This window comes from Caloenas nicobarica, chromosome 13, assembly GCF_036013445.1.
Source record: "Caloenas nicobarica isolate bCalNic1 chromosome 13, bCalNic1.hap1, whole genome shotgun sequence".
NCBI lineage: Eukaryota > Metazoa > Chordata > Aves > Columbiformes > Columbidae > Caloenas > Caloenas nicobarica.
The window spans coordinates 393,447-406,630 of NC_088257.1; the positions used below are offsets into that span (position 1 = coordinate 393,447).

Below are 13,184 nucleotides of genomic sequence, written 5' to 3' on the forward strand. Positions count from 1 at the left end.
TGCTGTTCCCTAATCTGTCTGTGTCAGTCCTAACCTCAGGTTGTTCCTGGCAGACTCCAAACTGAAAAGCAACTATTAACATAAGCAGGATGAGATTTCATCTTGTAAAACATGCTCAAAACCACGTTGCATTTCCTGTGTCCTTTTGCTCTGGCTGCAGCTCTTTGCAGCCAGGTGGCTTGGATGGGGCTGGCACATGTGAGCGGGCTGGGGTGTCCGTCCCGTCGCTAACCCTACCCAAAACCTCCTCACACCGCCAAAATGGCCGGGAAGCCTAGACAGGTGAAGCAATCGTGTTTCTTTTCTGAAACGCTTCACCTCAGGATACGTTAACAAAGTTTTTGAGGTCATGGTCTGCGCAGCCTCCTGCAGCACTGGCCCGGGACATTCCCCACCATTGCCAAAACCACATCCCAGTGAGCTGGTCGGGCACGGTGCCGCTGCCGTGCCGGTGAGCTGGTCGGGCACGGTGCCGCTGCCGTCCCGGTGAGCTGGTCGGGCACGGTGCCGCTGCCGTGCCGGTGAGCTGGTCAGGCGTGGCACACGCAACGTTGCACGGTCTGAGCCGGGAGGAGCCGTCCTCCCCTGTGGGTGTTTGCCGATGATGGAGTGGGATGAGTCAGGCTTGGCCATGAAAAATGTCATGGTCCGATGACAGTTTCAGATTTTCCTCAGATTTATATAGCCTCAAAATTATTTCTATATACACTGGAGAGAACCGATCAGTTAAAGGTTACACACATAGATGCTTTGTCAACCTTTCCAGCAGTATTTCATTTCTCATTTCTCTCTCATTTTATAATTCTACTGCTTCTTTTGAGCTTTAAGCTTCCTGACGTCACACCAGGTGTATTCCGTTCAGCTCCTGCTTTGGAGCAGTCTGGCGCTCAGGGGACAAGTGGGACTTCACTGCCCAAATGCATCGTCGGCGTGCGGGAAATTCATCTCTACAATAGTTTTCATTTAATGACCTCAGCCCTATGCAGGGGCTGGTGCTGGGTGGTTCAGCGCTCGGCATTTGCAGATGCACGGTCCCTGGGGGCTCTGGGCGGCGGCAGCCTCAGCTCAGCAGAGCTTGTGTCCTGCTCTGGGTGCTGGATTCTGGGTTCATATTTGTGCCCCTGTGGGCGATCGCTGCTGACCCCATGCAGCGATGTGCTGCCAACGGCTCCTCCGGGGCTGGCTGCGGTGCCCGGCAGGTACTGGTGCCCGGTCCCAGCCGTTCGCCAGCGACAGCTGGTGCGGTGGGCTCCCTGCCCGCTCCATTCCCGTTCCATTCCCACTCTCTGCCCTCTCTGTTCCTGCTCCGTTCCCACTCTGTTCCCTCTCCCCGCCCACGTGGTTCCTGCTCCGTTCCCACGGCGCACGCCGCGTGCAGCAGCCGCGGTGCCGCAGAGCCGTGCCTTGGCCCTCAGCCCTGCGCCGTGTCCCCGTGCCCAGGTGCTCACCGTCCCGCGACAAACCGCAGAGAACCCCGGAGCCCACAGCCGATGTTCTCTGTGCCTCCAACTCCTCCTGTTTCCTTCCTGCAGAGCAAAAACCAGCCCCATCGCAGGGGAGAGTACAATGTCTACAGCACCTTCCAGAGCCACGAGCCGGAGTTCGATTACCTGAAGAGCCTGGAGATCGAGGAGAAGATCAACAAGATCCGATGGCTCCCGCAGCAGAACGCAGCCTATTTCCTGCTCTCCACCAACGGTACGTGGCCGTGGCAGCCAGATGGAGCCTCCTCTGGAGTGTTCTTTTGGGAAAAACATCTGTAAACAGCTGTCCAGGACAACACGGGTGTCGTGGGGAGCAGGAGCCCGGCCAGCCCTGGCTGCAGAGCACCGTTCCCACGCACGGGCTTTGTTCTTGTTTCACAGCACCTGTTCCCTGAAAGGGAGAGAGGCCTTTTCCCTTTCCCCCTGCTGACAACTTTTACCTTTTGGGTTTTTTGATCTTGGGAACTCTTTTTTTTCTTTTTTTTTTTTACTTTTTTTTTTTTCTTTTTTTTTTTTCCTCCTTCTTCTTCTTCGCTCAAGAAAAACTCCAGCTGTTTTTTTTCAATTTGCAGCTGTGTTCAGCTCAGCAGTTCCATGTTATGTTCAGATAAATATCAGGAGGATCCAGGAATATTACTTGGGATGAAAGGGACCTTAAGATGGATGTGACTTAATTACTTCAGGGGAAAAGGAGGGGTCTAATATTCTTCCATAACCAACTTACTTTGTATTACAGAATTGACTCTATTGATCATTGTAATAAAATTCAAAGACTTATTAAACTCATTTGGGGGGCTAATCATTGAAATGCAATGAAGATTAATTATAGAGCATAATGTTCTGTTAATTGAGTTTTTAAATAGTTTTTTGATTAACAGGGATATTATCTTTCCATTTGGGATGATGCTTCATATGCTAGCAGGTTATCAAAATTATTCTTTTAGAAATACTCCTGTGTTATGCTGTTTCTTTTTGTTCTTACTGTTAAACTAACATTATATATAGAAATCCCATGAAGTAAAGCAGGTTAATAAAAAGAAAATTAATGGCACTCCATTGGAACTGCCGTGTAAAGGAGAAAATGAAGATGGATGATACGGTTGTGTATGAAACCTGGTAGAAGTGATGATAAACTACTGATAGAGTCTCTGCCAGCAGAGAGGAAAGAAAACACCATTATTCAGGATAAACCCGCATGTTCCTGGGGCTGTTCCCCTGCCCCGGAGGGCGGATGGGGGCGGCTGCGGGGCTGGTTCGGGCTCTGCGCGGTGTGTGGCTGGGAGGGTCAGGGTGACACGTGAGCGAGTCACAGGCTGTGTCCCCTCTGCGGGAGCTCCGGGACAGCGTGTCGCCCGCCTGCTGTGCTCCTCGCAGTGCTGGGTACCAGCTGCTGGAACCCGCGCCCGCCCAGCGCTCTGCTGCATGCCCTGCACGCCGGATTTCTGCATCGGCCCCGCTGGAAGCACCGCAATGCACCTGATGGGCTCTAAATCCGTGCGGAGCTCCCAGCGCCTGCTGCCGGCTCGGGCACTGTGGCCGGTGCCTGGCACCTGCAGGGTGACACCGGCTGGAGCCACCTCGGGTGTCCCTGTCCCTCTGTCCATGTTTCTGAAGGGGCTGGTGGTGCTGGGGTCAGCAGGGGCGGCCGAGGGGTGTTTGCAGCACAAGGATCAAAGAGGAGGAGAAGTAGAGCAGGTGGTGGGGATGGAACTGGGAGAGCTGGTGCATCCTTGGCATTTAACACTTTTCCAATTACTAGATGCTAAAATAATTTGGAAGTTAGTCTTGCAAAGTAACTGGTGACCCCAGGATAACTGCCGAATGAGCTAGGAAATGTAGGAGGAGAAATCTTGTGTGGGAGTCTGCTGTGGCTGGCGCTCCCGTGGGGAAGCGGGTCCGTGTCCCTGCGTGTGCACGAGCGTGTGACACGCACGTGGGCGCGGGAGGAGCAGAGCGGGGTGCAGCGCTGGCCGTGGCCTCCGCGCGCTGCCCCGTCCTGGTGCCAGCACCTCGTCACCTCTGCGGTCACTCGGCCGCGTCACTCAATATATCGAGCGCCAACATTCAGGGCATGACCTCTGGGGCTCTGAACCCTGGGAAATCACTTCTCCCATTATTTCTCCGTTAATGCAATAGTTCTGTTCTGTTGTTCAACCATCTCCTTACATCTGGAATAACCTCCCCGGCAGTTGTCTGGCAGGAACAGGAAAACCAGGGCTTTGGGGATAAAGCGCTGTGGTGACAGGCAGATTTTCTCTAACCGCTTCCAGCAGGTTGCAGGTGGGGACACAGCAGAGTTGTCGCTGTCACAGAGCACCCGGCGTGCCCGGGGCTGGAGCCAGCCGTGACGCTTTCCTCTCTCCTGCCCCCAGATAAGACTGTGAAGCTGTGGAAGGTCAGCGAGAGGGACAAGCGACCCGAAGGATACAACCTCAAGGATGAGGACGGCCGTCTCCGAGACCCCTCCATGATCACCGTGCTACGGGTGAGTGCGGGGACACCGAGGCTGCTAGGAGCCTTTCTCTTCAGGGGCTTGGATGAAAATTGCCACCGGTGTCACCTGCGTGCAGTGTTACTGGTAATGCCCTCGGTACGCGGCGGGTGGGTGCTGGGGGGCAGGGCCTGCTCCTTGTCTCGGGTATGATGCTTTGGCTTGTGCTGCGGGGGCAGAGCAGGGAGCGCTGCGGCGCGGTGCCCAGGCTGTGCCGGCTGCGGGCAGGTGTGCCACGGGGAGCCGCGGTTTGGCTCGTGTGGGGCGCCGCGGTGCTGCTGCTGCACGCCCAGCGTGCCCGTCCTGGCAAAGGGGCGATTAACGAGCTCTGCTTAGTGCATTCATGATCACACCTGCTTCGGGAGCAGGAGTACTTTCTCTAAATGAGTTTTCCTCTCAGCCTAAGGAGATTAAAACCGGCCTCCCAAATCAAATGTAAACACCTAAGGCCATGTTTTCCATTTATGGCAAGGGGTTTGGGTGCACAGACCCCATTAAAGCCCCTGCGCCCCGGGAGCGCGTCCGTCCCCGGAGCACCGCGGGGAAGCCCGGCAAGGGGCAGCACACAGAGGCTGCTGGGCATCCATCGCTGTGCCCCCCGGCAGCTCATGGCACCCGGCCAGCGGTGCTGGCCAATCTGCTCTTCCTGCAGTGCTGCCCTGGGCCCGGGGGACAGCTGTTTGTGATATTTAATTTGCATATAAAGAGTGAGCTCAGGCCTGAGGCATGTGCGCCCTGTTAATTCAATCAGAGCTCACCCCGTGCCCAGGGATCTCCAGTGGCGGGTACCGGTGGTGCTGGGACCCGTGCTGGCAGCTCCAGCTGAGCAGCTGCACTCTGCAAACCGGGGCAGCCGTGCTCCCCCTGCTCGATACGAGGGCAGAAACAGGCAATCACTCCTTTAACCCACAGGCCTAGAAATGCCAAGTGTGCAGGAATTCTGTCGTGACGTTAATCAGACCAGACTAGCTTGTAATTTATTAACATCCTGTCAGAATTTGCATTTTGAGTGCTTGGGGATTTTATATTTTTATATATAGAATTGTTGCTATGATTACTCTTGGATCACTTTATGGCTTCCAGTTCCGCTGCAGATTGAGCCGTCGAGAACCCCAGACAGGTAGTTAATTCTCATCTCCATACTGAGTTGCTCCTGGTGCCTGGCAGGCGTTTTTCTTTACTGAGCAAGAAAACATTTTGTTTCATATGTATATGTATCTGCTGTCATATTTCGGGCAGCATTTCCAGCCTAATATGCCGCTACCTAGACAGCCCATTGAAGACGTTTGCCCGGGATGCGGGTGTCGGTGCTGGGGTTACCGGCAGGTCTGAGCCCGGCGGTGCTGCCGGTGCCACCCCGGCTGGTGCTGCCGCAGGACCCCGGCGTCGCCGCTGCGCCCAGAGCTGCCGGCTCTCGGTGCCGGTCCCCGGCGTGCTCCTGGAACCACACCGAACAGCACATGCCAGCATGGCATTCTCGCAGGACCCGTTTTTGAACATGGGTTTATTTTTATTTCTAGTGTATTCTTTAAGAACATTGAGTTTCTGGGTGAAGTGAAAGTCATACTGAAATATCCAAGAATTTGACACCATTTATTGGGGTCCACTGTCTGCCTCCAAAGTTTCAGCTTTCGATCTGTGTATTCCTGACATCAGCCTGATTCGGTGTGGCTGGAGTATTTGCTACGTGGGTGTCTCCCGTTGTGCTGAGATAAAGGGCTGCGATTCCTGGCGAGCAGGAGCATGCAGCTCCTGCTTCCCAGCACCGGGAAGGGGTAAAACACGATGTAAGTCTCAGTGTTACGGTTATTGGATCTGCCTGCACAATACCTGCTGTCCCTGAGGATGGGAGATTGAGGAGTCTTGCGCCAGCGCCCATTTGATCTAATATTTTGATTTTACTTAGACGGATATTTACATAGCTGCAAGCCTTTTGCTGCAGCTTGGTGTATCTTTGGCGTTTAATTGTCCTGTGATGCTTATGCTTTGGAGTAAAGCTGCATCCATCCACACTTTAATTTTCAACCACAGAGAAGCAAAGAAGGGTTTTAAAACCACCTTGCTGCAATCGTCTCTACCCATTCGTCATAATGGTTGAAATGCGCTTGATGAGCATCGTTCTCTGAGGAATTTCTAACCCACGTAGTGCAAAAGGAATGTTTAACTCTGCTCAGACTGTAGAGTAAGGCTTTTGCTGTCATTAAGAGAGCTCTGCTGATTGGGATAGCCCCCAGTTTAATAGCTACAGCCCATCGGCCTCATTTAGCAGCCTCCGTGAGCTCTCAAGTGCCTCTTTGTGTACGGCCGTACCGACACCATGGGGTGTGCGCAGGAAATAATTAACACAAATACTATCCAGGGCTTAAATCTTTTTAAATAGAGAACGCGTTACTTTGGTCGTGCACAGCACGAGCCAGGCTGGGCTGAGACGCGGGCGCGTGTCCTCCCGCCGGCGCTGCGGAGCCGGGCGCCGTGGGACGCCGTCCGTGCCGCCGATGGGCCCGGCCGGGCGGCCGGGCGGCTCCCGGGCCCGCTGGCTCGGGGGTCTCAGTGCTCGGAGAAGCAGCGGCGGGCGGCACGGGCTCCTGCCGCCGCCGTGCCGGGGGAGGCTGCCGTGGAGGGTGTTCTGGTGATGCCGCTGGGATCTCCTGCCCACCGAGTCCTGAGCTGCACCCGCCGCGGGGAGAGCGGCCGGGGCTGGGGGGCGGCTGCTGCTCCCCCTCCGCTGGCCCAGGGGACCCGGGAGCTCAGGTGCCGTTTGGGAACAACTCTGCAAACAGGCCGCTGTGCCGCCAAGGAGCCCAGCAGCCGTGTCCCTGGGCAGCCTGGTGCGGCCGCTCGCGGGCCGGGGCTGGCTCAGGAGGCTGCCGTGGCGCGAGGCCGATGTTCTGCGCTCCCTGGGTGCACAACGAGCCTTCCAGGCCCAGCGCGATGTGTGTGCCACAAGCGGGTGTATTCCTGTGCCCGGTTCTGGCGTTCGTAGCTGTCACAAAGCTCTCTCTGGTTAAGAGCAACCACGTGGCTCTCTCAGTTCCAGCAAAATCCATCGTAAGTTCTGTTTTATGTCTCCCTTTTGCCAAAGCACTCGGGTTTGGTGGCTCCCGGGCGCTGGGCAGCCCTGGAGCTGTGTGCCCAGAGAGGGACCGGGTGGAGATGCCTCCAGAACTGCCGTGCTGCTGCCTGCTGCCGCAGCAAAGGGATCCGTCTGTCTCTTCCTTGTCCGCAGCCTCCAAAACGTTAGCGTTTAAATGACAAAGTAATGTGAAATGTACGGCTTGTTTTGCCTATAAAATGCACATGGCAGAACTAATCAATTTCAAATGATCGTCATCAAACCATTGCCACAGAAATTGAAAAAAAAAAAAAAAAAGATTTCCCCGTTTTCATTAGCCGCTGCCGTTGCTCTAAAGCAGCTCAGTGTGTGCCGTTTGCACGCTCGGCTGCCCCGGCCCGCCAGGCTCACACCGCGCCGTGCTGGGGACTGGGGGTGCTGGCTGGGTGCTGGAGACCGGGGGTGCTGTTTTTGGGGTGCTGGGTGGGTGCTGGGGACTGGGGGTGCTGGTTTTGGGGTGCTGGGTGGGCGCCACTCCTGCAGCAACGCCCCGCGTGGGGCCGGGGTCCCAGCCGGTCTGCGGGACGGGGCTCTGTGTCCGTCGGGTGCCGGTGGTTCCCGGGGCTGGGCAGCCCCCGCGCCACAGCCACGAGCCTGTTTTGCTGCTGCTTTTCTCATTTTGTTGTTTTTCCCAGGTCATGGGTTGGGTTCTTTCTTTTCTGGTGAAAACTCATTGCTCATCCTTTTAAGATTTGTAAACTCGCCTTGAAATGCTGATGACCAGAACTGACCTTTCAGATATTTTTTTTCATCTCTGTTTCCACAGCAATTGCACTGCTGGTATCTGTGTCTAGACACACTGTAAAAACAATGTGCTGGACAGAGTTATCAAACAGGTTTGGATTCCTTTGAATTTGTGTTTGCTAACATGGCTGTGCTTCTACACGCTTTTTCAAGGGGAGAAATAAGTTAAGAGGGATCTTTTCAAACAATCGCATCTTTAAGGGAATGTACTTCTAATGAGATCAGCATGAAGAGTTCAGGATTTTTAACTTCAAATAAGAAAAATGTTTGGTTTGTTCTTTGGGGTTTCTGCAAACTTATTTCAGAATTTAGGTACAGATGGTGAAAGTAATCCTGGCGTGTAATAACTAAACTAGGACAAATTCTCAGTTACAAACAAAAAAAATCCTGTCATGCTACAAAAATATGCAAAGAATGGGAAATCTGTGATGATTTGGGCTGTATGTGGAACGCTGCTTGCAGTTGATGCTCAGCCTTATGTGAGAAACCCTTTGCGAACTGGCCCTGTTTTTTGGGGAGTTTGTGTTGGTGGCCAGAACGGTTGTCCCACGGGGACCGACTCTGGCGTTGGCCTCGGCTCCTCGGTGCCGGTGCAGGAGTGCGGCACACGCCGGGGCTGCGACCCGCGGTCGACTCTTGTGGCTCCCGCTGGGGCAGCGGGTGGGACAGAGGGACAATGTCCCCGCAGGAACCCGCCGCTGCTCCCGCGCCCTCACCCGTGCCGCGGCGCGGTGGGTCTTGGCACGCAGCTGGTTCCAGTGCTAGACCTTCCGCAGCTCCCGCTCCGGCACCGCAGCGCTGGCTGTGCTGTCCTCCCCGCAGACCTGGGGGCCGTGGTCCCCCCTCCTCCGGGACCCTGACCCTTTTGGGACCCCGACCCTTTTGGCTGCACCTTTTGGACCCGCAGACGTGAAGGTGGCTCCTCAGCTGGCAGCAAGTCCGTGCCTGCGTTTGGGTGTGTGACAAAGGCTCGGTAAGAGGTGGCAGCAGGGACGGTGTCAGTTGTGCTGCCTGCCGGGGGGAGTGCTGGGGGAAAAGAGATGGAACCAGCAGCTCCATCAGCTACAGGGACCAGTAATGAGACAGCGGGTTTATCGTGCCACGGGAAGGTACCTTCCACACTTCATAGGGAAGGTCCAACAGGACAAAACCCTGAAGAGCATGAAATTGTCAGTCTGCCATGAAAATGGTGTTCGATGCACATTTTTGTCTGCACAATATGAATCTGCAGGCATCATTGGCCAGTGACAGAATATGCCTTTTGGAGGTAGGACATAAACATCAGGGAGCACGTCCAGAGGAGCTCAGCCCTGGAGCAGGCGAAGAACCTGGCCAGCGTATCCCTGAGCAGCCGGCTCTGCTCTCTCATTTGCCAGGAGCTGGATTACGTTTTCCTTCTTGCAAAAACCTGAGGCTAGGGTTAATCTGGGCTTTTGCTGTGGCTAAGCCCTCTTGGCCAAATCCCGCCAGCTCGCCAGGGCTGGGCAGCAGGTTCCGCAGCAGGCAGAGGGCGGTTTGTCCGGCCGTGCGGAAGCAGGGACGGCTGTGCCTGTGCGCTGGTCACAGCAGGGCTGGCGGACACTGGGCCGTGCTCAGAGCTGTGGCCGCCGCACTGCTGGTGCGACCCGCTGCCGGCCCCGCTGCATGCGGAGCTCATTGCACCCGCTGCGGTGAGCTGGGCACCGATAGACACCTAAATGGGTTATTTATGGAATTTTTTTGTAATGGCTACTACTGTGGGTCAGATTTGGATCTAAGTGCAGTGCAGCTCCGTTGTGCTCAGAGGGTTTCCGTGGATGTAACTGGGAGCAGAACCTCCTCTCCATGGCACAGAAGCGGGCGCTGGTCCCAGCGCTGCCCAGCCAGGAGCCTGGCACAGGTGCAGGATGGGTGCAGGTCCTGTCCCGGTGCAGGTGCAGGTCCTGTCCCGGCACAGGTGCAGGACGGGTGCAGGTCCTGTCCCGGCACAGGTGCAGGATGGGTGCAGGTCCTGGCCCAGGATGGGTGCAGGACGGGTGCAGGTCCTGTCTGGCGCGGGTGCAGGGCTGCCCAGGGTGATGCAGGGCTGCAGCAGTGGCTCACGGGGCTGAAGTGTCATTGCTGCTTCACTTGTCTGTTCCAGCCCGTCTCTTCCTGAGCCAGCCCTGTTGTGGTCACATCCTTTAGGAACTTTTGGCCTTCGATGTGTCCCGTGAGGATGGTCGAGTGGCTGAGTCCTCTCTGGCTGTGGGGCTGTGCTGGGGTTTGTGTCACCGCTCGGCCCCCCAGTGACGGGCAGCTCAAACCCGCACGTGTTGGACTGGTGCTGGTGAGAGGCTTAGTGACCACGCTGCCCCGGGAGCTGAGGCCAGGGTCATGTTCCGCAGTGTATTGACTTGTGTTCCTGCGCTGCGTCCTGCGCTGGGCGGCGGGGGGAGCAGGAGGAGCCGCAGCTCCGGCGGGAAGGGGCTGGGATGCGCCGGCTCCTCCGTCCTGCAGCCACCGAGAACAAGAGTGTTACAGCTCAAGGAAGGATTAGTGCCTCATTAACTCAGGGGAGGGGAAGCCTTCGCCAGGCAAGGAGAGAGGAATCGCCTGTAATGTGCGCTTTGAATGTGCGGGACTGGCTCTTTTGTGGGGGGTGCCTGCTAGAGGCAGAAAGAAAAATTAAGACATATTTTGTTTTAAATGAAAAATGACTGGCATGCCCTCCCCCCCTTCTTGAAAACAGAAAGTAATTTAATTTATTAGAGGTTTATTTTATTTGACAGCCTTTCTATGTACTTGATGCGGTTTGTTACACTGAATTACCCTTTAATAATGGGTATATATAATACCAGAGCCTGCCCTGCAGGTTGGCTCCGTAATTGGAGCAGGGATGCCGGAGGAGGGCTCTGTACGCTGAGGATTGCCATGGCAATGCTGGGAGCCAGCGACGGTTTTCCTGTGCTGCAAGGTGCCTGCTCTCGTGGGACGACATCCCGAGCCTGCGTGCGCTGCCAGCACGTTCCCGCCTGCTGCCGCCTCAAAATGTTGATGCTTTCGGGTTTAAACACTTATTGTTGATACTCTTAAGCAAAAGCTTGCAGCACATGGCTAGAAGGGCCATGGGCACATGCTGTTTTCTATATTCCAATGCAGATTCTCGCTGCTTTAGCAGATAAAAAATCCCACCTTAACAAAATACTCAGGAATGACCAGGTTAGTTCCTCTCGTGGGGTTTTACCTGGTGACGGACCAAGTTCCAGACTTTGGCTTGGAAGTAATGTTTGTAAAATTTTGTTTGCTGAAGAGTTTGTCTGAGCTCGGTGGTCGAGAGGCCGGGCAGCGGCTGTGCCGGGCGCTGCCGGTGCCCACGGGGCTCTGGCGCAGACCCGGCTCCTGCGGCACCGCCGGGGACAGGCTGGGGCTGGACCGCGGGCATCATCTCGGAGTCGCGTCCTCTGCTGGAGCCTCTGCTGTACTTGTGCCCGGCGAGGCCTGTGCAACTGCTGAACCCCTCCCTTTGCACAACCGTCACGTTTCCGACGGTCTGAGTGACAGCGCGGTCCCTGTAATCCTGAGCAACACGCGAGCCCGTGTCCCCAGATGGCTGCGCAGAGTCCTTCGGCGGCAAACGATGCATCATTGGCGGTGTCAGGCTGAATTAGCAGGCAGGCTTGTCACGTTAAGCTCAGGCTTCGAGCTGGCAGTCCCTGTGCTCTAGTGTAACTCGAGCTGGCTGTCACACTCCCGTCCCCACCTCTGCAGCCGTGGGAAATCTCTTTGGGCAGCACACAGATAATATACACAGTAATGAAGTAGCTTCAGGGAATGTCTCACTGGCAAGCGGGAGTGCAGACTGACGCCTTTCTAGGGTATTAAGTTGCCTTCAGAGCGTTCTGTCTGAAGTTATCGCTCACACCGCTCCTCGCAGCTGCTGTTCTTGCTGCATCTCTCCATCCCCCAGTGTTCACATGAGTTATGCTGGTTCATCTAAAGGCGTATGTGTGTCCCCTGTTCCCTCCATCTGTCCCAGCCCTGTGTCTTCCCTCTCCCTGTCTCTTCTCATCTCTTACCTGTGTCACTTCACTGAGAAGCCATGCAAAAGTTAGAAAAAAAAATCTGTGCTGACCTGGCTCTCTCAAGCCATGTATTTCTGCTAGAAGTGCTCCAGGAATTTCAGATTCTGGTTAATAGTAACAAGACGAGGCAGAAGTTTTGGGAGTGTTTTGCCCGCAGCTGGAGCAGCTGCTGCAGCAGCGGTCGGAGCCGGGTTTACTGGGCTCTCGCCCCCCCGCACTCTGACCGCGCGGGCACCTCTGTCCAAAGTCAGAGGCTTTTGCGCCCGCGTGTCCCACTGTGCACGTGCTCTGGAGGGCGCTGGGGTCCCTGGGGACGGGGTGCAGGGTGGGGCGGCCAGCCCAGGCTGCCCCGTGGCTGTGCTGGGCGCTGCCACGGGTCGGTGGGACAGACAGACTGCGGTGGGACAGACAGACCGTGTCCCTGGGTGCTGACGCTCTGCTCCCGCCCCGCAGGTCCCCGTGCTGCGGCCCATGGACCTGATGGTGGAGGCCACCCCCAGGAGGGTGTTTGCCAATGCGCACACCTACCACATCAACTCCATCTCCGTCAACAGCGACTATGAGACCTACATGTCAGCGGATGACCTGAGGATAAACCTGTGGAACTTTGAAATCACAAATCAAAGTTTTAGTATCCTTTGGTGTGCAGGGTCAGCGGGAGAGTGAGGGAGCTGGAGGGGGTGACGGGTCCTGGTGAGGGTGAGCGGTGGGGGGACCCGTGGGGACGCCCAGGGCCACGTCTGTGTCTGCCGTGACGGTAACCGAGGTCCCCGGCCCCGTCACAGTTCCTCGGTGCAGGAGCTGCCCCGGGGCCGGGCTGGCAGGGGCCGGGAGCGCAGAGCGGTGCCGTCTGTGTGCGCCGGGCTGGGACCGTCTGACGTCCATCCCCGGGACATCACCAAGGCTCTGCCCTCTGGTCCTGCCTGTGCTGCCGGGCTGAGCCGGGACGCCAGCGGGACGCCGGGCTGTCTCCGGTGGGCACGTTCGGCCGCTTCCCCAGCACAGGGCTCAGCTCCTTCGTCACTGCCTCTGCCTCCCGGTGAGGTGACACATTCCTGAATTTTGCCGCAGGGTCTGCGCGGGGCAGGCGGGAGGGAGCGGGGTCCGCGGGTGATGGGGAAGACAGATGCCTTGGGGAAGAAGAGAGGAAATATTAATCGTGCCGTCTGGGTTGTGCCCTGCAGCGGGGTGACAGGCTGCCAGTCACAGTTGTACAAATGAGGCCGTGCCACTCACCCTGTAACTGCTGCATCAGAAATAATGACAACGGGGCACTAATCGTTGGAGATACTGGTGTAGTGATTCCTACT

The 13,184-nt window shown here is 56.3% G+C and overlaps 1 protein-coding gene across 2 annotated transcripts in view; it reads left to right on the forward strand.

Moving 5' to 3' along the window:
• PPP2R2B (protein phosphatase 2 regulatory subunit Bbeta) overlaps positions 1–13,184 on the forward strand; it is a 70,358-nt gene that overhangs the window by 52,385 nt on the left and 4,789 nt on the right. For both annotated transcript variants that reach the window (XM_065644139.1, XM_065644140.1), the window contains exons 3-5: positions 1,533–1,698; positions 3,857–3,969; positions 12,328–12,505. In XM_065644139.1, the coding sequence (XP_065500211.1) occupies positions 1,533–1,698; positions 3,857–3,969; positions 12,328–12,505 (457 nt within the window). The remainder of the gene's footprint in view (positions 1–1,532; positions 1,699–3,856; positions 3,970–12,327; positions 12,506–13,184) is intronic.